This window comes from Armigeres subalbatus, chromosome 3, assembly GCF_024139115.2.
Source record: "Armigeres subalbatus isolate Guangzhou_Male chromosome 3, GZ_Asu_2, whole genome shotgun sequence".
NCBI classification, from domain to species: Eukaryota; Metazoa; Arthropoda; class Insecta; order Diptera; family Culicidae; genus Armigeres; species Armigeres subalbatus.
The window spans coordinates 228,060,565-228,086,711 of record NC_085141.1 but is presented as its reverse complement, the minus strand read 5'-3'; the positions used below and the strand labels follow the sequence as shown (position 1 = coordinate 228,086,711).

Sequence of the window (26,147 nt, the reverse complement as noted above, 5' to 3'; positions counted from 1 at the left end):
TTAAAAGATAGAAAATTTGACATTTTTAAAACTTGCGGGGGACTTGATCCCCATATCGGGGGGAATTAATCCCTTTATGAGCTGAACATATTTAGGGTTCTTTCAATTCTGATGAAAGGCCAAATTGGTTTATTTTCAAATCCTAACAATTCATTACAGTCTACAGTACCATAGATGGTACGCAGCACTTTCCTTTCGAAAACTCCAACTGCGCGTTGGTCCTCCACGAGCATCGTCCAAGTCTCGTGTCCGTAGAGGACTACCGGTCTAATGAGCGTTTTGTAGATAGTCAGTTTGATACGGCAGCGAACTCTATTCGATCGGAGCGTCTTGCGGAGTCCAAAGCCTCTATGCATCTCCGAATTTCTCTGCTGGTATCATTTTCGGCAGTCACCAGTGAGCCCAAGTACACACATTTTTCTACCACCTCGATTGCGTCACCACCGATGCAAACTCGCGGTGGGTGGATCACATTCGGAGCCAGTAAAATTATGTCCTGCGCGCGTTCTCCCAGGTCCATCACCATACCGCCATCTTTGTCTGCAACATCGCCATTCAGATGTTCTTCGTAGTGCTGCCACCACATTTGGATCACCTCACGCTCGTTCGTAAGAAGGTTCCCGTTTATGTCCTTACACATATCAGGCTGTGGCACGTGGCCCTTACGTGAACGCTTTAACTTCTCATAGAACTTCCATGTGTTATTAGCGCGGTACAGTTGCTCCGTCTCTTCACGGTCTCGATCTTCCTGCTGGCGCTTTTTCCTCCGGAAAATCGAGTTTTGTCTGTTCCGCGCCCGTTTATATCGTGCCTCGTTCGCCCTCGTGTGGTGTTGCAGCAATCTCGCCCATTCTCTGCATTCTTCTCCTCAACTAACTGCTCACATCCGCCGTCATACCAGTCATTTCTCTGATCCGGGGGCACCGTGGCAAGTGCAGCGGTTGCTGTGCTACCAATGGCGGATCGAGAGGAGGTGATAATCAGACGCGAATTAGGCACAACGCTTATTCCGTACATCAAGAAGGCTCCGTTTCCATTTTCGGCTGATGCAGATGTGGTTCATTTGATTTTCTGTATAGCCGTCACGAGAGACCCACGTGACCTTGTGAGTTGGTCGATGACGACCACAGGACGCACCCTCTCACGTTGATGTCAGAAGGACAACAGTGCCCAGGCTACACTACCAGCTAAATACGCAACCCTTAGCTGGCGGTCGATTGTCAGACCCGTAGAAGCGTGAGTATTGGAGCTTGTGAGAACCACTGCTATGTTAGGCGCTCCTTCCCGGATGTCAACTCACCATTTCGTAGCCCAAGCCGTTCTGGAAGCTAACCAAAACTCTAAAATATAAGTCTCGGCCCATTCCAGCTTTGATCCCATTAGACAGCAATGGCTCTAAGGATCGCTTGATAACACACAATCTTGGACAGAACATCGTCAGTCCACAACATCCATCTTATTCCCAAAGACTTCTCGGAGGAGATGGAGATCTGGGAACGATCCTTCCTCTCGGAAAAGTTATCGCCCCATCAGCCTTCTATCAGGGTTATCCAAGCTGTTTGAAAAGGTGATTTACAGCCGGTTACTTGTGTCTGCCGAACACCACAACATCTTGCTCGAGGAACAGTTTGATTTCCGACGCGGTCGATCAACCATACACCATCTGGCCCGAGTTACCAACATCTTCAGATGGAACAAATCTGCCTCTAAAATATCCGCCATGGCATTACTCGATGTCCAGGAGGAATTCAACAATGTATGGCATGATGGCCTGGTGTACAAACTACAACGCTACAATCTTCCCAGCTACCTGGTGACAATCACAAACAATTACCTGTCGGCAAAGACATTCCGGGTCTCAATCAGCGGAGCGAGTTCCAATGCGCACAACATCGTCGCAGGCCTCCCCCAGGGCAGTATCCTCGGCCCCTGCTTTTCAATCTGTTCACCTCCGACATGCCAGAACCTCCAGAAGGCGGCATTCTGTCTCTGTTCGCAAATGACACCTCCATCGTCTACAATGGTAGTGTGACCAGAGCGCTAGTGGCAAAACTCCTACGAGGCTTGGTTGCCCTGACAGAGTACCTCGCCAGCTGGAAGATCTGTATCAACGCGGCGAAGAACCAGGTCATCATTTTCACCATTCTAAATCCCCTAAATTTGTTCCGCCTGGGGACTGTAAAATCATCCTCAATGGCACGACTGTGGAATGGACCAATGAGGCCGAATACCTTGGCTTGACCCTTGACAACAAGTTTATTATCTAAGACGGTGACAAAGTGTAACGTCTCGTTGAAATTACTGTACCCTTTGATCAACCGTCGGTCGTCATTGTCGCTGAACAATAAGCTTGCTGTCTACAGGCAAATCATACTCCCTGTGATCGAATACTCCAACGATTTCAAAACAAGTTCCTGAGGATGATCCTCAACACCCTTCCCAGGACACAAACTTCTGAGGTCCACCGTCTGGCTGGTATTAAAACTCTACACGAGCGCTTTTGTGAGTACAAGGAAAAATGTAGGGTCCGTTGTTTACATTCGGAGCAGGCGACCATTAGGGCGCTAGTTCCAATTTAGGTTATCAAACTATTATTGTAAATATTAGTGTACTTAGTAGTTAGGTTATCAAATTTATTAAATTATTCAATGCCAAATTATTCAGGCCAATATGGTTACACCAATTATTAATAATATCTCCTGTAAATAATAAATACATATAATATTGGAATTTACTAAAGCTGAAGGGCCAAGATGGTCAACCACTTGAACTGTACACCACTGTATATAAGAAAAATTGAAATAAAAGAGAAAAGTAAAAAAAGTAACCGTTTTGGGAATGCTTCTTCTTCTTCATTGGCATCACATCCCCACACTGGGACATTGCCGCCTCGCAGCTTAGTGTTCATTAAGCACTTCCACAGTTATTAACTGAGAGGTTTCTAAGCCAGGATACCATTTCTGCATTCGTATATCATGAGGCTAACACGATGATACTTTTATGCCCAGGGTAGTCGAGACAATTTCCAATCCGAAAATTGCCTAGACCGGCACCGGGAATCGAACCCAGCCACCCTCAGCATGGTCTTGCTTTGTAGCTGCGCATCTTACCGCACGGCTTTTGGGAATGCTACGGTATTGATTAAAAAAGAAATTTTTACTTTGTTTTGGAAGAAATGAAATTTTTAATAGTTTTACGTTGATAATAAAAAGTTTCAATAACATTGGAAAATTGGCGAAGAATTTCCGGGTCGATAGATACATAAATCTAAAGACCCATTTTCACGAAGTCCGCCCGGTACTTGGTGTTACATCTTCATAAAAGTGCGCATACGCTGCATACCATCTACGGTGAGGTGCACCTGGAAGTTAACACATGTGGCTAAAAAACCACGAATTGCAACACCACTGTTGGGAAAACCATTCATCATTCATACTGTGAAAATCGATCAATAGCGTTGGACGGAGTCAGTGCGCGCGAGCAAGCTGGTTCGATCACGGGGAAAAAGATAGACTGTAGAATGCTATGTTGGCGACATTCAGCTATGGACCGAGTGAAATAGAGAAATGTTTTATGCGTGACACAGGCCAAATAGTCCAACCTTACTTTGAACATATTAATGAACGAATAAGGGATCACAATTTAAAAACTCAAGGTCAATACCATTCTTAATCGCAACAAGAAATATAAGAAGCATTGCTCCGACGTTCGTCTCGCATTGAATTGTTCATTCAAAGTGAAAATGCAGCAAAAACTTCTGTCTTCCCAAATAATATTTTTAGGATTCTTCGTAACGAATGGCTTACAAGATGCAATTAAGGTTCGTAAAAATCTTTTAACATATCACTATTTAAACATAATTAGAATTTTATTTATAGTGCGATGGACTGTGTGTTCCTCTTAATCAATGTAAATCCGACCCAGGTTCATTCAATGTAGTGGATATTACGTAGGTTTGAATGATGTTCATGTTGATGCCAACTAACACAAAATTCCACTTTCAGAGGAGTTGCGGACGTCACATGTCCTCATTATCTTGAGGTGTGTTGCCCCAGAGAAAACATTATATCCGATAAAACGGACAGCTGTAACAACAATGCCATAAAAACATTCCGTGACTGTGGTAGAAGGAACCAAGATGGTATCGGGTTTAGAATTACGCACGCCAAACATAACGAAACGGAATTTGGAGAGTTTCCGTGGGTGGTAGCCATCCTGCAAGTGGAGGAAACTCAATCCGAATCGGCAGAGCCCAACATCACGCTGCTTTGTGGAGGCTCGCTAATAGCATCGAACGTGATTTTGACCGCCGCACATTGCGTGATGAATCAGAAGGCGGAAAAGTTAGTGGTGCGAGCTGGAGAATGGGACATTGCAACTAATAATGAAGTTATTGCGTACCAGGTTAGTTATACATACGACAAATTACCAGACTGATTGTTTCTAAGCTTTAATACCATTACAGGAGCAAAACGTCAAAACAGTAATTTTTCATCCTAATTTCGACCCGGAGCTTCTGTTCTTCGATTTGGCACTGCTAATCACGGAAGCAGACTTCTTTGCGGACGAACATATCCAGTTGCTATGCTTGCCACCGCAGAATAAAGTCTTCAACGATGACAATTGCTTCACCACCGGTTGGGGAAAAGTTGATTTTGCTGCCCAAAGCTACCAAACGATTCTCAAGAAAATAGAAGTTCCCATGGTTCCCAGACAAAACTGCGAGACGTTTCTGAGAGCTACCCAACTCGGGCCCAAGTTCCGACTGCATGATTCGTACATTTGCGCCGGAGGAGAGGAGGGAGTTGATTCCTGTACCGGTGACGGAGGATCCCCGTTGATGTGTCCCGTGCCAGGCTTCAAAAACAAATATTTCCAAGCGGGAATCGTCGCTTGGGGTATTGGCTGCGGTCAGAAGGATATACCGGGGGTTTACGTTAGGGTCAGTTTGTTTACCGAATGGATCAAAGAGAAGATCAACGCAGCGAACCAGATAAAATAGCGTATCTTTTGAAGTGATAAATTGTTAAGGTCCATTAATTTGTAATATCAAAGTTTATATTCAGATAAATTCATTGTTTTGTACTAATATAGAGCTTTGACACTTCCTCAGCATAAATGGTGTTCTCATTTACCAAATGGGACACGGGTGGCAATGTTCAGTACGCCGGCTTGTAGAAAACTGTGGAAAATATACAAAAATCATCATAACGCTGAATTTACAGTGTAAGAACGTGTGGAGTGTTTCGATAGCACCTTTTGGAAGTCCTGTTGAACTGCCAGAAAGTGTAAAAGGCAGGGAAGAGTGTGTGATGTATCTATTGTAAGGATTTTGAGGAGAGTAAGGACTTGTCGAGAGTTTAGTGATTCAGGATCCGAAGATGATACTTTAGGGACGGAGCGGGGGACTTGTAACCTTGGATAGAGCAGCGAGGCCCGTTAACCAGTTGTACAACACATATGAGGGCAGAACAACTGGCAGTATCATCTGCAAGAGCGTCCCCAACGATGATAGGGTTAAAGGAATTTGATATTTAGGGCATTGGCAAAGAAAATGTTCTACTGTAATATGTATTCCGCAGAATTCGCATGATATCCGGAAGAAGCTTACACCAAAGATGAATGAGAGCCGGTGGATTTTTCTTAGTTGAGCGGTGGTAGATGTCTTCCAATTGCGGTGTCATTGTTCCCATAGTTCTGCCACTTCTTTGCGCTTCTGAGTTGTTGCCAGTGTAGTCTAGGGGGAGACTGACGCCAGCTACCGTGCCCAAAGCCTGACTCCTTGACTAGGAAGAAGGTTCTTATATTTTCCGGAGGTTGCATCAGTAAAGGAGGCTGGCTTGGGGAAAAAATCCGCCTGCATACGGTGACAAAAAAGCAGAATATCGTCACAGAGCAAGCAAGCAAGATTCGGCGGGTGCGAAAAGGACTAACCCAGATAAAATCTATTGGTTGAGTTTCGGAGCAAGAACTTCGATCAGGATTTACTGAGCTAAACATGTAAGCTCCCGTCCGTCCTATTGCTTTTTCTACCTGTAGACGTATGGTACGATTTCTCGTTTTAGGCAGCCGGGTGAGGATTTTCATCAGAATGCTGACTTTGATGGATCAAAAGTGGGGAGGAACGTGAGTCCCCGGTGGATGGGTACTCCCTGAACTTTTTAAATCGTACGGTTGAGGATGAGTTGTCCTCCTAGCTTGATGTTGAAGTCTGATAACTAATGCCTGCCTTTGCTAATGCTTTTTTGGTGAAACCGACCTAGGATTCCAAACGAAGTACAGAGTTGAAGGCGGTTTGGACTCGAATCCTGGTACGTCCAGGGATATCCAAACAATGGCTTGGAGAATGTCTTCGGTGTAGTGAAAATGTGTATCTTGGAAAGAAAAAGTTTTGAAAAACCTCATTCAGGGCAATCAGGGAAAGGGTTACTGCTATAACAGATCCTAGCCTAGGGTCCTAGATTCCTCATGGGAGGATCTAGAGGAAGAATTACCTATTAATACTAGAAAAGAGCGACCCGACAGAAAATTTCGGACAAAGGCCAAAATATTTCCATTGGGCTGCCATTCAACTTGCTGGCTCAGCTGTAGCGGTGTACAGGTTCTGATCGGGAACTATCCAATTACCTTCGAAAATAAGCTCAGTTGGATGGATTTTCAATCCCCGACATCGAATGTTGTTGGCTCAAGTGTAAAGTGCTGACCTGTGATTTAGTTGAAGTGGGCTGATTGTCGGTATGTATCGTCTAGTCCTTCAGCCCTCCGTTTTACGATGCAACTTTTTTTTATTCTTTATTTAGGTGTTTTTTTAAATTCTAGATTAAGTTCAACACCGGGTTTGCGATGCGATGATTTTTGTCGGTTGCTTTTAAGAGCGATTCCCACCGAGAGATATGATTATTACACGGTCCTTCTTGTCACTCCTAGAGCCGCGATGACGATGAGCGTGATGAAAGCGTACATATTGGAGCGTTCGGATAGGTTGAGAGAGCGTACAACTCTGCTAACCGCGCCCGGCGATCGTATTTAACAATTGCTGTGATGTCGTAATCAAACTTATGGGAAATAGGTACCAACTTGCCTTGCCAGCGTCGATGGCATTGCAGGGTCAGTAAAATGGAGCTTCTAGGAGTGATGACATCCATAGTTGTTGTGAAATTGCCATTGTAGATGGTGGAATCACTGTTGATGGGCACCAAGTATAGGTCCCCGAATACTTCGAGGAGGACAAAACAACGAATATCTAATGTAGACCCACCCAAGGCAGGATGGTGAATTACAACAATACACGGTTCGAGGCCACATTCTCCATCCTCGGTTGCGCCCCACGCTCGCCAAGTCGTTCTGTACCTAGTCAGCCAACCTTGTTCGTTGCACTCCATTCGTTATTGTACTTGCCGGGTCAAAAATTAACACCATCTTTGCAGGATTGCTGTCCAGAATTCTTGTAACATGCCCTGCCCATCGTATCCCTCCAACTTCAACTACCTTCTGGATACTGCGTTCGACGTAGGGTTGGGCGAGTTCGAGGTTCATCTTTCACATCCACACACCTTTCTCTTGTACACCGCCAACGACAGTCCTAAGCACGCGTCCTCCTCGAGCATGGTGCAACTCTCATGTTCGTAGAGTCAGCATTGTCTAAGTATCATGTAAATGATGTGTTTGGTGCGGGTGTGAATCTTTTTTGATCGCAGTTTCTTCTGGAGCCCGTAGAAGGCCCGACTACCACAGATGATGCGCCTTCCTATTGGACATGTGCGCCGCCGTGGTACCCTGCCGCCGCCGGTGATTTTCTCACGCCGCTGTTAAAAAAGAATCTGCGATCCGCCGCGTGATTTTTTTTCCACGCCGCCGAATATTTTTTATTACGCCGATGGCTATTGAAGGGCTATTACATCAGTAGGTTAATGGGTTTCAAACATTTAAAGTATCCTACCGGAAATTTTCACTCACGTTCCATTACCTATCCACAACTGTAACTAGCACTGAGCTGATAGCAATATACAAGTATAATCGGGCATTTTTTTCTTCCTAAGCAATGGGGAATCTGCTCAACAGACATCCTGGGTTGTCCAGGAAGTGCGGGGTTAGGGACCACCTCCAACAGCAAACGAGGGAGGCAGGACTACATCCCCGACCCGCTAAACCGTTTCCATTGTCGCCAAGCCCATAGTCCCTTCGGTACAACCAAAAAGTAATGCTCCAAACGGGGGCCAGTGCACAACGCACCCTCGAGGTTAGCTGCGTGTCCTTGCAGCACCGAACATCGTGACTCGCTTTTTTAGAAGAACACCATGGTATCGTGCCAGCGCATTGCCGGCTTTCAAGGTGGCCTTACCACGCCCTATGTCCTCGGAAGGTGGGAAGGGTCGACTTCGCGTCTGCTTCCCTCCGCACGACTGGTATCAAGAATGATGATGCCGCGTGCACCCCAAATTGACCTCTCTGCGATAGGGTCTATTGGCTAACTCACAGAGGGACTTGCCGACGCGGTGCCTACGCTTGCCTCTGCGTTGACGAGGACCCGGTTGACCCGCTGGCACGGCATCGGTAGATTCGACCTTGTCCAAGTGCGTGAATCCTTGGGCCTCAGTCTGGGTAGACCTCGACTCCACGGATTTCACGGGTTTACATTCGGCCGTCCGGACCACCCTATCAAGCTTGGCGTCCAACATCGACTTTCGAAGTTTCAGCAAGCTCCTCTTGAGGTTCATAGCGTCCAGCTGTTCCATCGCCACCTTGAAGGCCGAAAGCCCATCGCGTTTGCGGTTCATTGCCCCCACAAGCCATGGACCGTCCATAACTTCTACTGGCGTAGCCGAGTAGAAGGTTAAGTGACCCACGCTAGCGCTGCGCACCGAGCTGCCGACTATTGCCTCTGGCCCCCTAGGCGAAGACCTGAACAACCCACCTCTTGCGAAGGGGTTGTCGTCAACACTACTACCATTGATTGAAGAATTGACTTGGTTTTCCATTTTGGTCCCACGAGTTGCTCGGGAAAAGAAGTCCACCAAGCCAGTGCCCAGCATAACGCGATAAGGGACAATTACTGTGGAGTGTTCCCAGGGAATCTATGACAAAAGGTTGAAAGACAAAAGGTCGAAAGGACAAAGGGTCGAAAGGACAAAACTTCGAAAGACAAAAGGTCGAAAGGACAGAAGGTCGAAAGGACAAAAGGTCGAAAGGACAAAAGGTCGAAAGGGACAAAAGGTCGAAAATGACAAAAGGCCGAAAGGGACAAAAGGTCGAAAAGGACAAAAAGGTCGAAAGGTCAAAAGGTCGATCAAGAACAGGCTGATAACAAGTTTTGTGTATTCCAAAGGAATTTGTGAAATGCATTTAAATTCAAGCAGAAATTACACACTCATCACATTAATCAAAGTTGAAGAATGAGCCATTTTCAAAGAAGGAGTAATGACTATGAAACAACATTAAGAATATCTAGATAGAGATGAAAAAGATTGTTGAAATAAAACCACAAGACAGAGTTGTCCTATACAGTTTGCAAAAATATTTCTCTTTTATTTTTCACAATTTTTAATAATTAAATAAAATTCATTCAATGAGTGCAAATAATAGATTGATGTCTATGTTTTCTAAATGTTACTTTGATCTGTCAAAATAGTGCACACCTCAGCCATGCAGACGCGTGCATTAAAAATACACCTGCGTGTAATACACGCCAGTGTATTTGATGTGCGGTGTGCGCCATTTTGACAAATCGAAGTGACATTTAGAAAACTCAAACATCCATCTATTAGTTGTACTCACTGAATGAATTGTATCTAATTGTTAAAAATAGTGAAAAATAAAAGAGCAGATTTTTTTCCAACTGAGTAGGCCAACTCTGTTGCGAGATTGATTTTTTCCGTTTCAGTTTCTTGTCCATTTCGACCTTTTGTCCCTTTCGTCTTTTTGATCTTATTCATACTTTTTCTTTCGACCTTTTGTCCCGTTCGACGTTTTGTCCTTTCGACCTTTTGTCCCGTTCGACGTTTTGTCCTTTCGACCTTTTGTCCCTTTCGACCTTTTGTCCCTTTCGACCTTTTGTCCTTTTCGACCTTTTGTCTTTCGACGTTTTGTCTTTCGACCTTTTGTCTTTCGACCATTTGTCCATAACCCGTGCCCAGGTACCCCACAGGCTCCGTTAAAGGCCTAGATCATTATTTTACCGCCCTGGCCATGCATCCCCTCGGCACGGGTCGCTTATCGCCTTGGGATTAGGGGTCAGGGACGATGGTCCCTTTGGTCGCACCCCCTCACTCTAGCTGATGTCAGAAGGACAACAGTGCCCAGGCTGCACTACCAGCTAAGTACAAAACCCTTAGCTGGCGGTCGATTGTCATCGGAAGACCCATGAAAGCGTGAGATTGGAACTTGTGAGGACCAGAGCTGTGTAGGTCGCTCCTTCCCAGATGTCAACTCACCATTTCACAGCCCAGCGTATATATGTATATTAGACTTCTTCATGTTTTCAAAAAGTATCAAAAATCAACCCGTCAGCCCAGAATCACAATTCTTATGCTAAAATAAGCCTCCTGTCAAATTTTCAGCTAATTCGGATAAAATTTCGAGGTGGCTCAAGTCGATTTAATGTTTTTGGGCTATTTTCAATTTTGGAAAAAATCTAACAAGAGATATAAACGTCGAAAACTATCGCAACAACTTCTATACGGAAGCCTTTGGTATGCTCTACAAGTCTTGTGAACATTGCGATTCATTCTGTTCACGTTTTGACTATGTTAATGTGTTTTCCGAGCTTTGTGCATAAAAGCACATAAAAACACTGTTTCCCTAAAAAGTCGTTATTCTACTAAATTCTTGAATTTATGATACATCAACGCTAATTTATTAAATTCCAGTTGAAAATAGAACTAAAGCGATAGAACTAAGCGATGGTTTTCTGCATTTATATTTCTTGTTTGTTTTTTTTTTACAAAATTGAAAATAGCCCAAAAACACTAATTTGACTTGAGCCACCTCGAAATTTCGTCCGAATTAGCTGAAAATTTGATAGGAGGCTTATTTTAGCATAAGAATTGTGATTCAGGGCTGACCGGTTGAATTTTTGATACTTTTTGAAAACATGAAGAGGAATCAAAAGTCTTATCGAAAATATCCACATCCATTTATCCTTAAATTTCTGGGTTAGGACAAAAGGTCGAAAGACAAAAGGTCGAAAGACAAAAGGTCGAAGAGACAAATGGTCGAAAAGGACAAAAGGTCGAAAGGGACAAAACGTCGAAAGGACAAAACGTCGAACGGGACAAAAGGTCGAAACAGACAGAACGTCGAACAGGACAAAAGGTCGAAAGAAACTAAATATCAATAAGATCAAAAGGTCGAAATGGACATGGAACTGAAACGGAGAGAGTCAATCTATCACCAGAGTTGCCCTACACAGTTAACAAAAACTCTGCTCTTTTATTTTTTACAATTTTTAACAAATAAATAAAATTCATTCAGTGAGTACAACTAATAGATGGATGTTGAGTTTTCTAAATATCGCCGCACATCAAATACACCGGCGTATATTACACGCCGGTATATTTTCAATGCGTGCGCCTGCGTGGCTGCGGAGTGCACTATTTTGACAGATCGAAGCGACATTCAGAAAACCTAGATTTTCATCCATTATTTGCACTCATTGAATGAATTTTATTTAATTGCTAAAATAGTAAATTAATGATTTTGTGTGTGTTACTTTTACGTGAAGTTAAACGATTTACAATGATATGGAAATGCTAATATCATCTTCCAAACTTAGACGCACATGTTCATGATAGAATTAGAGGCGAAAGTATAGAATTGATAGTTCCGTTAGGATACGGCAGGCATGAAGAATATTTTTATAGAAGTCGATTTGAAAGCGAGCGGAGGGCAATATTTGTGATGGCACATATCACACGACCTTCCTTCTGCCAAGCTCCCGTATGAACCGGGAGGGAAGAATATCAGTGTGGAAGCTGATACATCTACACTGGCAAAAGGAAGGTGGTTTGATTTGATCAAGGAAGGAAGGTCGTGTGATATGTGCCATCACAATTATTGCCCTCCGCTCGCTTTCAAATCGACTTCTATAAAAATATTCTTCATGCCTGCCGTATCCTAACCGAACCATCAATTTTATACTTTCGCCTCTAATTCTATCATGAACATGTGCGTCTAAGTTTGGAAGATGATATTAGCATTTCCATATCATTGCTAAAATAGTTTAAAATGAAAATCAACTTTTTTGCCAACTGTATAGGACAATTCTGTCTCGCGCAATACAAGCTTTATTAATTTCCTAAATTAACAATCTTTTTATCTCTAACAAAACTATCTAGATATTCATAATATTGTTTTATAGTAATTACTCCTTCTTTGGAAATTGCTCATTCTTCAACTTTGAATTATGTGATGAGTGTGTTATTTCTACTTGAAGTTAAATGCATTTCATAAATTCTTTCGGAATACACCCAACTTGTTATCAACTTGTACTTAATCGACCTTTTGTCCCTTTCAACCTTTTGTCCCTTTCATCCTTTTGTTCTTTTCGACCTTTTGTCCTTTTCGACCTTTTGTCCTTTCGACCTTTTGTCCCTTTCGACGTTTTGTCTTTTCGACCTTTTGTCCATTCGACCTTTTGTCTTTTCGACCTTTTGTCTTTCGACCTATTGTCCTTTCGACCTTTTGTCTTTCGACCTTTTGTCATAGATTCCATTTTAAGAACTCCTTCGAATATTCCCACAAAAAATCCTTCATGAACTCCGTCTGAAAGGATATACCGTGGCAGTTCCTGGAGGAGTATACCTTAAAAAAATTTTGGCGGAATTTCAAGATAAATTTCCGAAGTAATTTTCCGAAAAAAATCTTGGTGAATCTTTTGATTGATTTATAGAAGGATTTTTGAAATAATTTCCGCGAAAACTCTTGGAGAAACTCGAAGAAGAGAAAGCAGGAGACTTTGTGGAAAAAAATTCAGTGGCGAAATTTGGGTGGAAGTACCGTCAAAAAATTGGGTAGATTCGGAAGGAATTCATGTTAAAGTTTCTATGGGAAGTGCTTAGAGGTTTTGCAATAGAATTTCCATGAATATTCCAAGGAAAAATCCTGTAGATATTTCTGGAAGAATTCCTGGGGATGGATGGGAATTGGATTAAAATTTCTAAGTGAGATTCGAATGGAATTAAGTGGAAAGGAATGGAATGGAATAACTTGTGGAAAGTTTTCGAAATATTTTCTGAAGAACTCTTGGAAGAGTTTCTGGAGGGAAAATCTGTGGACATTCAAAGGGACTATTCGCAAAATAAATCCCAAATATAATCCAAAAATAATCCTCCGGTAAGCTCACTGGAGGAATTCACGAAGAAATTTCGTAAGAGCTCCTGTGGAATTTCTGGACTCCACAGTAAATTTAGAAGGGAATTTAGAAGAACTGCTTCAGGAAATTCCGGAAACAATCTTGCAGGAATCTCCGAAGAAATTACCTAAGGGACTTCCGGACCAACTCCCTGAGGAACTTCTGAAAGTAACTAACTAACTCTACAGCTTGTCGTCTTTCTGGTAGATGAGGCATATGACCCCTTCCTTCAATTTCTCCAGTAGCTGTTCTGTTTCCCAAATACTGTCCAGACAATTGACCTGCTTTTCCGGGCACATCTTGATGAATTCAGCTCCAACACCATCCTTACCAGCTGCTCTATTGGTCTTGAGCTGTTGGATGGCATCCTGCGACTGCCCCCACTGTGTTTTTTTTCTTCAAAATCTGTCTACACTCTTCGATTCTGTCTGCAGTGGTAATCTCCAGGTACGGAATGCTGTGTTGGAAGTAGGTGCTGCGAATGGCCATATTCTTGGAGGCGGCGAAATCAATTATTCGTAGGCCTTATTCGTTCGTCAGTTGGTGAGCGCTGAACTTTCCGAAAGTCGGTATAAACTCGGTCTAAACTCTTGACCAACCTGTGCGGTCAAATCTTCTATGATGATTTTGACGTGTGGCTTGGGCAGCTGTTATACTTTCGTTTCAGCTGCGCGTAGAATGCGTCCTTATCATCATCAGTACTTCCGGAGTGTGGGCGTTGGACGATGATTATGTTGAAGTTGAAAACCGGCCTTTGATCCTCAACACATTCTCTCATTGATCTGCCACCATCCGATCACGCACCTTTACATATCGCCCATCACTATGAAAGCTTTTCCCAGCTCGTGTGTGTTACCGCAGCTTTGGTAGATGGTATGATTACTTCTTAACGTTTGCACCATTGATCCCTTCCACCGAACCTCCTGTAGCGCTACGATGCCGAATCCACGGTCCTTGAGCACATCGGCGAGTATGCGTGTGCTCCCGATGAAGTTGAGAGATTTGCAGTTCCACGAACCGAATTTCCAATCGCTAGTCCCTTTTCGTCGCGGTGGTCTTCGCCGATATAAACAAAGCCGCCCAAACATGGACAACAGATGCTCAGGGAGATTCCCACCGATCTTCTCTAAGGTTGTGAGTTTCCCGGCCTGCGCCACGCGTTGGTAGTGATGAGAGTTGCTGGGTCTATTTTATCCTTTCAGGTATACGAAGTACCAGTAGTACGCTTTACCCAGCATTTGCCGTGTCAATTTTAATTTTAATTAATCTAACATTGAAAAAGCGATGTTAGGCGAGTTGTTTGAGAAAATATTGATGTTGTATAGGAGACTGCGCTTGAACTCCGGGCGGGAGCGTGGGTATAGGATGTTGGGAGGCTATTTGATTCTCTTTCGAATTGAAGAGAAGATAACTTGGATGACGGTTCAGTGAGGCTGCGTTGGGTCATGGGGAAGAAAGCATTGTCTCAGCTAAAGATGAAGGCCTCGATTTGTTCCAGTAGAAGTGGGAAGAGTCAAAAGCTGCTTGTGGTGTGTTCTGGGGGTTTGAAACCAGGTAAGTAGGGAAAGTGGATGAGGGAATCTGGAATTAGTTTACTTGTCATAAGACGAATTTGTACAATCCCGTTTAAGTGGGGGAATTAAATGGGATTGTACAAACTCGTCTTATACAAGTAAAAACATTCCACTAAAAAGCTCAACATAATTTTCATAACAAAATGGAATTAGTTCTTCCAGTGAAGTAGAAAGGTCAGGTAGAAAGGATAAAGGTTCTCATTGGAAAAGAAGGTCCGGTGTCCCACGGAGGGTTAGGAGTACTCACGATTTCAGTGATTGCCTTGGAAGATGGTAGTGAGTTGAACCGTATTGTTGGGTTTACTGTGAATGTTAACTTGTGTCCCCCGACATCCAGCGGAGTAAAGAAGTCCGTCTCGATACCACCATCAAGGAAACGCTTCTCTCTCACGGCGTCTCTCGGAAATACAGCGATTTCATACCATGTGCTTGACTACCAGTGGACAGGATCTTCTTGGTTTTCTCGTCCACAGGGCATCCAAGGCATTACGCTTTGCTTCTTCGTCCGTGACCTTCTTAGTGCACCGTGATAGTCTCAAAATGGTGCTTATATGGCTTCACATTTTATTTTTCTGGGAATCTGCAACTACCTTACTAGTCTGGGTTTCGTAAAAGTCATAGTACTGAGACAGCGCTAATGAAAGTTCATGGTGATATTGCTTCGAAGATTGACAAAAAAGGAATTGCTGTACTTTTATTAATTGATTTTGCTGAAGCATTCGATCGTGTGTCACACAGAAAACTTTTAAATAAACTTGGAACTGTTTTCGGTTTCTCACAGACCGCTGTTACCTTAATTAGGACATATCTTATAGGCCGATATCAAGCAGTTTTTCATAATGATGTTTTTTCTACTTTCCGTTCTATTGACTCTGGTGTTCCTCAAGGGTCAATAATTGGGCCCCTGCTCTTCTCATTATTTATTAATGATCTTCCTTTAGCACTTCAGTTTTGCTCAGTGCATATGTTCGCAGACGACGTACAAATTTACTTTTGTGCAGAACCGAATACTTCCATTGAAGTAATTGCTAGGTTATTAAACCATGATCTGCAACAGATAGCTCAGTGGTCACAGAATAACTCTCTCCCTATCAACACATCCAAAACCAAAGCGATTCTAATCAACCGCCAACGATCTACCATTGATAACCCCGAGTTATTTTTGAATAACGAAGCAATCCAATTTACAAATCAGGTTAATAATCTTGGTGTTATATTTAATTCGAAATTAGACTGGGAGCCGCAAATAAACTCTCAAGTAGGAAAAATTTACGGTATCATTAAACAGCTATCTCTTACTGCCAAGCGTCTCAACTGTACAACCAAATTGAAGTTATTTAAATCACTAATTTATCCACATTTTATTTTCAATGATTTCATTTATTTGAATGCTTCCGCGAACTCACTTAACAAATTGCGCGTAGCACTAAATGCGTGCATTAGATTTGTTTTTAATATTCCTAGATACGGAAGTGTCTCTCACCTTCAAAGAGCACTAATAAATTGTCCGTTCGAACAATTCTATAAGTTCAGATCTTGCTGTCACATTTTTCGTATATATTCATCCGGTACACCTAATTATCTGTCCTCAAAACTAAAACCATGCAGAAATATAAGAACTAAATTTTTTTTAGTTCCTCCGCATCAATCGAGTTATTATAGTCGATCGTTATTCGTAAGGGGTATAACTGTCTGGAATAATCTCCCACTCATCTTAAAATTCTCTATAAACATATCGAACTTTAAACGAGATCTTCTGTTAGAGTTGAATGACGCGCACTAAACTTGAATACACAATATTGTTTGAATTAGACCTACATTGCACAGTTAAGTTGTAAGATCAGGTGAAAAATTTGAATTATAATTCCTTCTGTATACATTCACATTGTAACATTAAAAAAGTTGTCAATCTTACGTTACATAAATATAACGAATAAAATAAATAAATAAATAAATAATGATATTTTCGGCCCTTGACCGGTTCATCTCTGCATGATAATTTGTAAACATGAACACAAAGCCTGTCCACGTCAAATTTCGGACACTGAGATAATGTCCAATTTATTTGTACCCATTTTATCAATTTGGACGAGAATGAAAACATGCTGAAAGCAGCACATGAAGCAAAAAGACTCAGCTGTCATGTAAATTGATCATCTCCGTGCTTTGCGAAAATGTTAAAAAATCGCATTAGAAGATAGGTGTCCGAAATTTAACGAGAACAGGCTTTATGAGTATTCTGTGATCAATTTACGAAATAAATTTATCTAAACCTAGTTATTGTATTTTAGATTTATATACTTAAATATGATAAAAGTCATTTATTATAAAAACACGCCGTTCTTATCTTTGAATAATATTTTTGCCTTTCTCGTATACTAAGTATACGTAAAGGCTATATGTTCACTCCAAAAACAAACTTTTTATAGAAGGCTCGGAGACCCATAGTGTTATATACCAATCGACTCAGCTCGACGAATTGAGGTGATGTCTGTGTGTGTGTGCGTGTGTGTGTGTGTGTGTGTGTGTGTGTGTGTGTATGTGCGCACCAAAAGAGCAAAAAGTTTAGCTCACTTTTTTTGCACTTACCCTCAACCAATTTACTCGCAGATTGCATTCGACGCATTATACTGCCCCATTGTTTCCTATTGAAAATTGGCCGGATCGGACTATGGGCTTGGAAGTTATGGCCAAAATACTTTTCCTCATAAAAAAGCGCTTAAAAAAGTCTAGCTCATTTTTAATGCACTTACCCTGAACGGATTCCCTCACAACAGGCTGCATTCGACGCAGTATACTGCCCCATTGTTTCCTATTGAAAATTGGACGGATCGGACAATAGGCTTGGTAGTTATGGCCAAAATACTATTTTTTACCGCACGAGAAAGGCATCATCACCGCTAGGTGGATTAATCTGGGTTTTTTATTCTTTATTACCGAGACTTTCAGCCCGAGGCTGGCTTGTCTCGTTGAATAATATTGATTTATAGTTGAACAATACGAAGGACGCTTCATATTCAAACGAGAAGGCAAGTTCGCAAACCGGTGTTCTGTATTTTAAATTATTCTCACTTTATTATCAGTTGTACAATTGTATTACAGTAGTATGTGTAACTTAATCCACACTACGGTTGTTCTGAAACAAAGCTTTTGATAAGATTTACCGGAGTCAGAGGTTTGCATCAATATAGTCACATTTTCGAAATGCTCCCTGATTCTAATCTACAAATGCATATTTTTCTTTGGGATTCCCTGCGGGAGCCTAATGTGCAACTTTACATTTACCATTTCTTGTATTGCACTGTTAATTATTATTCGATTTGCCAATTACGTCGGGGTAAAACTAGAAAGATTGGAAATTTTTGAACATGAAATCACCCAAAGAAGAGAATGTGTTCAACCGCTTAAATGTTTCAATGTTTTGATTTTGTTGGCTCGTAAATAAAGACATCGAGTTTCCCAGTTCAAACGTGGTTGGCGCCGGTAGTAAGATGATCTTCGATCGCAGTATCAGACAGTTAGTCAACATGAGGTGTCATCTCTCATTCGTGAGCGCAGCGCTGTTGAACGTTGCATTTTTCGTGTGTATTCCTATAATTCGTGGCCAAGTGAGTTAGTTAATGGTAGCAAATTTGTTCTTGAAATTGTTATTTTTTGTTTATATTTTTTATGTTTCTAGTGCAATGACGGCAGATGCGTGGATATAGCAAATTGCAAAAGCAATTTCGGGCATGTCAATTTAATTGACTTAAGGTTAGTGTATTCAATGTTTTATTATGAAATGAAAAATTAATTTCACATATTGCAGAGTTGGCGTTCCTGAGGATCAAGGAGGTGTCGAAGGAGAGTGTGACCATTATTTACAAGTGTGTTGCGATGAGTCTGAAATCATCGATGGCAATCCAGCCACAACTCCAGAGCCAGATCGCACCGGTGGTGGTGGTGGCGGTGATGATTCTGCTAAACCCAAACCTATCGGACAAACTTCAGAATTTACACCATGTGGGTACCGAAATCCAGACGGTGTAGGATTTAGAACCGTCAATGGCAGACATAACGAAACAGAATTTGGAGAATTTCCTTGGATGGTGGCCATTTTGGAATCGATACTGCTACTGGGAGAGCAATCTCAAACGTTCATCTGTGGCGGATCGTTGATTGCTCCTAATGTTGTACTCACTGCTGCTCATTGTGTACACACGAAAAGTACGGAATCCCTTGTTGCTCGTGCCGGTGAATGGGATACGCGGACCGATAGTGAGACCTTGCCATATCAAGTAAGTAGAGCATCAGTACGAATTTGCAAGAGAAGTGGTCATTTCATAAATGTTGCAACTAACAATTTCAATCTTATCTTTTTAAAACAGGAACGGAAAATACGACAAATTATTATTCAACCGCATTACAATTCCGCAGTTCAGTTTAATGACATAGCTTTACTAGTACTGGAACAGCCAATGAATGGAGATGAGAACGTCCAGCTTATTTGCTTGCCACCTCAAGGCGAAACATTCTCCGACGAAACCTGCTTTTCAACCGGATGGGGAAAATCGAACTTCCTATCCGATAGCTATCAAGTGATATTGAAGAAAGTAGAGCTACCAATGGTATCCCATTCCGAGTGCCAGAACGCATTGAGAGGTACAAGACTTGGAAAGAACTACCGGCTGCATAATTCGTTTACCTGTGCCGGAGGCGAAGATGGGATTGACACCTGCACCGGCGATGGTGGATCGCCGCTGATGTGCCCTTTCCCCGGATCAGAGAGCCGTTATTACCAGGCTGGTATTGTTGCTTGGGGTATTGGATGTGGAACAGCAGGAGTACCGGGTGTTTACGTGAAGAACAGTATGTTTACCGAATGGATTAATCAAGAACTGCAAAAACTTGGAGTAAATAATGCACTTCCAAGTGACTTCTGAATAAGCTCGAAATTATCGCGAAACCGTTGGTTTGGAATACAAAAGTGGTGGAAGAAAAAAATGTGAATTTGTTTGTTGTTCAGACTTGAATTCCGCAGTAGTAAGGCTCTGATCTGTGATGTCGTGGCTGACACTGCATTCAAGATTCCGACACGCTGGTACGTTCTTTGAACGATGTCCTTCGGTGTGTTATCCCTGCGCAAACATGGGATGATAGCCATCATTAGTGTTATAGGAATACACACGCTTGCGTGTGGGCGAAAAATCTGAGTTTTGCGCCTTCTACAGACTGGCAATTTCAAAACAACTTGACTATTCTAGCAGTAGCTGCTAGAATTGGAAATGAACCAAAAAGCTCGTTACCCTTCATCCAATTAGAAAATCCATCAAATGCTTTCTCCTATCCACCACATTGGCAGCTCGTTAACCAAGACGGACCCTCTGCCTCTCGAACCTAACCCAAAAATTCCAATAAATTCCGTATGATCTCGTGGAAAGTGCAGAGGTATATTCGGCTTGCAGTGGGCGAGTGATTACACCATCATTTCCTCCCCCTTCCCTACATTGACTTGCATTCTGACGTAGCAGGCGCGATTCGTATACTTTTCCTATATGTTACCCAGTGAAAAAAAAATTGAAATTATTGTAATTCGTTTTAGTAGAACCCTTATTGCAAGACATGTGAAAAACACATGGGGTAAGAGTGCGCATCGGGTGGGGTAAGAGTACGCAATTTTCCAATCATGTGTTTCCAGTATATAATAACAAAAATAGGAGTAAATAACATTTAATTGATGTTTATTGAAAGTACATATATTATGGAACGTTAAAAGATTACGTATGGCGCATCATCGGGTGGTGGCCGATCAACGAGAGAATGTGCAGGTTGAGGATCAAAGGCCGGTTCTTCAACTTCAGCATAATCAACGTCCATAGCCCACACTCCGGAAGCACTGATGATGATAAGGACGCATTCTACGCGCAGCTGGAACGTGAGTACGACAGCTGCCCAAGTCACGACGTCAAAATCATCATAGAAGATTTGAACACTCAGGTTGGCCAAGAGGTGGAGTTTGGACCGACTATTGGGAAGTTCAGCCCTCACCGGCTGACGAACGAAAACGGCCTACGACTAATTGATTTCGCTGCCTCCAAGAATATGGCCATTCGCAACACCTACTTCCAACACAGCCTTCCGTATCAGTACACCTGGAGATCAGCACTGCAGACAGATTCACAAATCGACCACGTTTTGATTGATGAACGGCACTTCTCCGACATTATCGACGTCAGGACATATCGTGGCGCTAACATCGACTCTGACCACTATCTGGTGATGGTTAAACTGCGGCCAAAACTATCCGTCATCAACAATGTTCGGTACCGACGACCGCCGCGTTAGAGCGACTGAAGCAACCTGATGTCGCCACTGCATACGCGCAGCATCTCGAGGCAGCGTTGCCGGAAGATGGTGAGCTCGATGGGGCCCTTCTTGAAGACTGCTGGAATATAGTTAAAGCAGCCATTAACGACGCACCGGAGAACAACGTCGGGTATGTGGGACGAAGTCGACGGAACGATTGGTTCGACGAAGAGTGCAGACAGATTCTGGAGGAGAGGACGCAGCGCGGGCTGTCGCGCTGCAGCAAGGTATCCGGCAGCACGTGGAACGTTATAGATGGAAGCGGAGACAGCAGACTCACCTTTTTCAGGAGAAGAAACGCCGCCTGGAAGAAGCGGAGTGCGAGGAGATGGAACAGCTGTGCCGTTCTCAAGAAACACGCAAGTTCTACCAGAAGCTCAACGCATCCCGCAAAGGCTTCATGCCGCGAGCCGAAATGTGCTGGGATAAGGATGGGAGCATCTTGACGGACGAACGTGTGGTGATCGAAAGGTGGAAGCAGCACTACGAGGAACATCTGAACGGCGCTGAGAGTACAGGCAGTGAAAGTCAAGGCAGCGGAGGAGATGACTACGTCAGTTCAACGGACGATGGAAGCTAACCAGCCCCCACCTTGAGGGAAGTTAAGGATGCCATCCAACAGCTAAAGACCAATCAATCAGCTAGTATCGGAGCTGAGCTCATCAAGATGGCTCCGGAAAAGCTGGCCACTTGCCTGCACAAATTGATATTCAGAATCTGGGAAACTGAACAGCTACCGGACGAGTGGAAGGAAGGGGTTATATGCCCCATCTATAAGAATGGTGACAAGCTGGAGTGTGAGAACTTTCGAGCGATCACCATCCTTAATGCTGCCTACAAAGTGATATCCCAGATCATCTTCCGTCGTCTGTCACCAATAGTGAATGAGTTTGTGGGAAGTTATCAAGCCGGCTTTGTTGACGACCGCTCGACAACAGACCAGATCTTTACTGTACGGCAAATCCTTCAAAAATGTCGTGAATACCAGGTCCCAACGCACCATCTGTTCGTTGATTTCAAGGCGGCATACGACAGTATAGACCGCGTAGAGCTATGAAAAATTATGGACGAGAACAGCTTCCCTGGAAAGCTTACCAGACTGATCAAAGCAACGATGGATGGTGTGCAAAACTGTGTGAAGATTTCGGGCGAACACTCCAGTTCGTTCGAATCGCGCCGGGGACTAAGACAAGGTGATGGACTTTCGTGCCTGTTGTTCAACATTGCGCTAGAAGGTGTCATGCGGAAAGCCGGGTGTAACAGCTGGGGTACGATTTTCAACAGATCCAGTCAATTTATTTGCTTCGCGGTTGACATGGACATTGTCGGCCGAACATTTGCAAAGGGGGCAGAACTGTACACCCGCCTGAAACGTGAAGCAACAAAAGTTGGACTGGTGGTAAATGCCTCAAATACAAAGTACATGCTTGTGGGCCGAACAAAGCGCGACAGGGCCCGCCTGGGAAGCAGTGTTACGATAGACGGGGATACCTTCGAGGTGGTCGAGGAATTCGTCTACCCCGGATCCTTGCTAACGGCTGACAACAACGTTAGTCGTGAAATACGAAGGCGCATCATCTGTGGAAGTCGGGTCTACTACGGGCTCCAGAAGAAACTGCGGTCAAAAAAGATTCGCCACCGCACCAAATGTATCATATACAAGACGTTAATAAGACCGGTAGTCCTCTACGGACATGAAACATGGACAATGCTCGAGGAGGACTTGCAAGCACTCGGAGTATTTGAGAGACGGGTGCTTAGGACCATCTTTGGCGGTGTGCAAGAAAACGGTGTGTGGCGGCGAAGAATGAACCACGAGCTCGCCCAGCACTACGGCGAACCCAGTATCCAGAAGGTAGCTAAAGCCGGAAGGGTACGATGGGCAGGGCATGTTGCAAGAATGCCGGACAGCAACCCTGCAAAGATGGTGTTCGCCTCCGATCCGGCAGGGACGAGACGACGTGGAGCGCAGCGAGCGAGATAGGCAGGTGCTTCGAGATACCAGGTGCTGAACGACTTGGCGAGCGTGGGGCGTATTCGAGGATGGAGAGATGCGGCCTCGAACCGTGTATTGTGGCGTCAAATTGTTGATTCAGTATTATCTGTTTAGATGTAGACCAAATAAATGAATGAAATTGATCGCAAATCATATCGAACGCCCCTCAACCACATAACTGAGGATCTCAAACATCGAATGCACGTATGAATTGATATGGAATGATTTATGTTTTCCTTGCACGAGGAAAACATCAAAAGTCAGTCAAAAAGCCGCTTGGTGCGGTTTGGCTGAACCCCGACCAAATGATCTACCATGTCAACTGCGCTCGATAGCTATCACTCAAGCCCATACAAGTCTTTAGAGCCCACAAGAATGATTTGCAGCTCAGATATTCCCAAACCAGATGTTCTAGGCTTCACAATCTGTTCTTGAATTTGTATTAATTGGTCTACCAGGTCAACTGCGCTCGATAACTATCCGAAATTGACCAGTCATGTCCATACAAGCCCGTAGAGCCCACGCGTATGATTTGCCGCTCAGATATACCCAAACCAGATGTTCTAGGCTCCCCAAACTGTTCTGGAGTTTGGATCAATTGGTTACCAGGTCAAATGCACTCGATAGCTATCTGAGATCAACCAGTCATGGCCATACAAGTTCGTAGAGCCCATCCCCGGATCGAAACGACGGCGATGAAATAAAATTGTCAACGCTATTATTTACGGCTGAAAGCCACTCCGAAAACTGAGTTACTCTAGAAATTCCTTCGGAATTTTCACCAGAAATTCCTCCTAAAATTCCTCCGGAAGCTCCTCCAAAAGTTCCTTTAGGAATTCTTCTGGAAGTTCTTTTGGGAATTCCTCTGGAAGTTCCTCCAGGAGATCCTTCGGAAGTTCCTAAATAAATTCCTACAGAATTTCCTCCAGGAATTCTTCCGGAAGTTCCTCCAGGAATTCCTCCGAAAGTTTCTTCAGGAATTATTCCTAAACTTTCTCCTGGAATACTTCCAGAAGTTTCTTGTGGAATTTATCCGGAATTTATTTTTCAGGAATTCTGCAGAAAGTTCCTACAGAATTGACCCAGAAAATCCTTCTGAATTCCTCCGTTATGATCTGGTTAATCTGGTAGACAAATTTATTCAAACAGTTTGGAGAACCTAGAACATATGGTTTGGGTATATCTGAGCTGTAAATCATACACATGGGGATTACGGACTTGTATGGACATAACTGGTCGATTTCAGATAGCTATCAAGCGTATTTGACCTGATAGACCAATTGATCCAAACTCTTGTATGGACATGACTGGTCAATTTAGGATAGCTATCGAGCGCAGTTGACTTGGTAGATCAATTTATCCAAACTCCAGAACAGTTTGGAAAGCCTAGAACATCTGATTATGATGGGAAAAAGAGAGCATCCCTAGAAACATAACTCACCAGTATGGTGAAACTAGATGAGATGGGTAAGACATCCGTAAAAGAATTGTGAAAATCGGTAAAAAGACGGCTGGGAACCAGCTGTTTGAAAATTTAGTTCCCATTATTCTCTGATCACGGTAGTCCGCGTTAGTGATTTTATCACGGTATTCGTAGTGTTAAAGGGCCGATGCCCACGTAGCGTTTTTTTCAAGCTGCGTGCACGCCGCGTCCACGCAAAGTACCCAGCATCGAATGGAGCAATGCACCACACGACTACGACGGGTACCTTGCGTGAACGCGGCGTGCACGCAGCTTGAAAAAACGCTACGTGGACATCGGCCCAAAATCGGAGACCACGTTTCTTCACCGTGTTTAGTTGGGTTCGGTGTTCCTTAAGGCAGCCAACTCGGCCCATTCTTATTCCCGAATTGTGCATCTTGTTTTGAAGTGTTTAAAACTGTCATATGCCGATCATCTAAAGCTATATTTTGCTATAAAAGAGTCTAATGACGCAGCCTTTCTGCAACTGGAAACCTTTGCCGAATGGTGTCACATTAATCAAATGTCATTGAACGTCTCCAAATGTTCGATTATTTCGTTCGGACGTAAACACTCGCCCTACCATTTCGACTATGCAATTGGAGAGATACCGCTGAAGCGTGAATAAACAGTGAAAGACTTGGGAATACTCATCGATTCTAAAGGTATAACACTCCTTAATACCGCCTACATGGCATTACATGATAATCTACCATGTATGGAATTCTGTTTAGCAGACTCTCTCTACAAAAGCGGTATTCGAGAAGGAAGATCAACAACGGACCAGATGTTTACTCTGCGACAAGTTCTTGATGAATTCCGGGAATACAACTTGCGGCATCATCATCTGTTTGTGGATTTTAAGGCAGCTTAAGACTCAGTGTAACGGAAAAAGCTGTGGCATATAATGCTAGAACATAGCTTTCCAGCAAAGCTTATTGAGATGATTCGTGCGACACTGGCTGGATTCAAATTGAGATTCAGAATATCTGTGACAGATTCGTTCGTAACGTTAGATAGATTTAAGTAAGGCAATGCGCTCTCTTATCTATTATTCAACATAGCTGTGGAAGATGCAATTCGAAGATCTGGTGTGCTAGACTTGTTGATGAGTCTCACGTGCTCCTTGGTTTTGCGGATGACATCAACATAATTGTGTAAATCGCAGAGAAGTGGAACGGGAAACTGAAAGAATAGGGCTGATCATAAACTCTGTCAAAACTAAGTGGAGCGAATTGCCTGAGGACTATCATAGCTACTTACAGCCCTTGATGTTGCATCAATAAAAAACACTAATTATTTTTGGATCAATGAAAGGTTGCATGCAGAGATTAAAACAAGTCCAACATACATAAGTTAAATTTTCATTACTTAATAAACCTTACGTTTAGAGGAACACAATGACCAACAGGACTGTGAGGT

At 43.2% G+C, this 26,147-nt stretch overlaps 2 protein-coding genes across 2 annotated transcripts; both read left to right on the top strand.

The window, feature by feature from the left end:
- The first annotated feature begins 3,489 nt into the window (after positions 1-3,489).
- On the top strand, positions 3,490-5,071 carry LOC134226399 (phenoloxidase-activating factor 2-like). The gene is made up of 4 exons (XM_062707159.1): positions 3,490-3,820; positions 3,879-3,949; positions 4,005-4,404; positions 4,466-5,071. The coding sequence occupies exons 1-4, from the start codon at positions 3,743-3,745 to the stop codon at positions 5,000-5,002; spliced, it is 1,086 nt and encodes a 361-aa protein (XP_062563143.1). The 5' UTR covers positions 3,490-3,742; the 3' UTR covers positions 5,003-5,071.
- Positions 5,072-18,191: 13,120 nt separating this feature from the next.
- Positions 18,192-19,923, top strand: LOC134226398 (phenoloxidase-activating factor 2-like). The gene is made up of 4 exons (XM_062707158.1): positions 18,192-18,530; positions 18,602-18,675; positions 18,731-19,199; positions 19,290-19,923. Exons 1-4 carry the CDS (start codon positions 18,414-18,416, stop codon positions 19,842-19,844), a joined length of 1,215 nt encoding a protein of 404 aa, XP_062563142.1. The 5' UTR covers positions 18,192-18,413; the 3' UTR covers positions 19,845-19,923.
- Positions 19,924-26,147: the final 6,224 nt, after the last annotated feature.

What these genes read in the sequence shown, in the direction of transcription:
- LOC134226399 (XM_062707159.1), top strand. Translation starts at nt 3,743, where the DNA reads ATGCAGCAAAAACTTCTGTCTTCCCAAATAATATTTTTAGGATTCTTC. An exon ending in TTCAATGTAGTGGATATTAC is followed by an intron (nt 3,950 to 4,004) that starts GTAGGTTTGAAT and finishes TTCCACTTTCAG; the next exon opens with AGGAGTTGCGGACGTCACAT. An exon ending in ATGAAGTTATTGCGTACCAG is followed by an intron (nt 4,405 to 4,465) that starts GTTAGTTATACA and finishes ATACCATTACAG; the next exon opens with GAGCAAAACGTCAAAACAGT.
- LOC134226398 (XM_062707158.1), top strand. Translation starts at nt 18,414, where the DNA reads ATGATCTTCGATCGCAGTATCAGACAGTTAGTCAACATGAGGTGTCAT. An exon ending in TTCCTATAATTCGTGGCCAA is followed by an intron (nt 18,531 to 18,601) that starts GTGAGTTAGTTA and finishes TTATGTTTCTAG; the next exon opens with TGCAATGACGGCAGATGCGT. An exon ending in GTGAGACCTTGCCATATCAA is followed by an intron (nt 19,200 to 19,289) that starts GTAAGTAGAGCA and finishes TTTTTAAAACAG; the next exon opens with GAACGGAAAATACGACAAAT.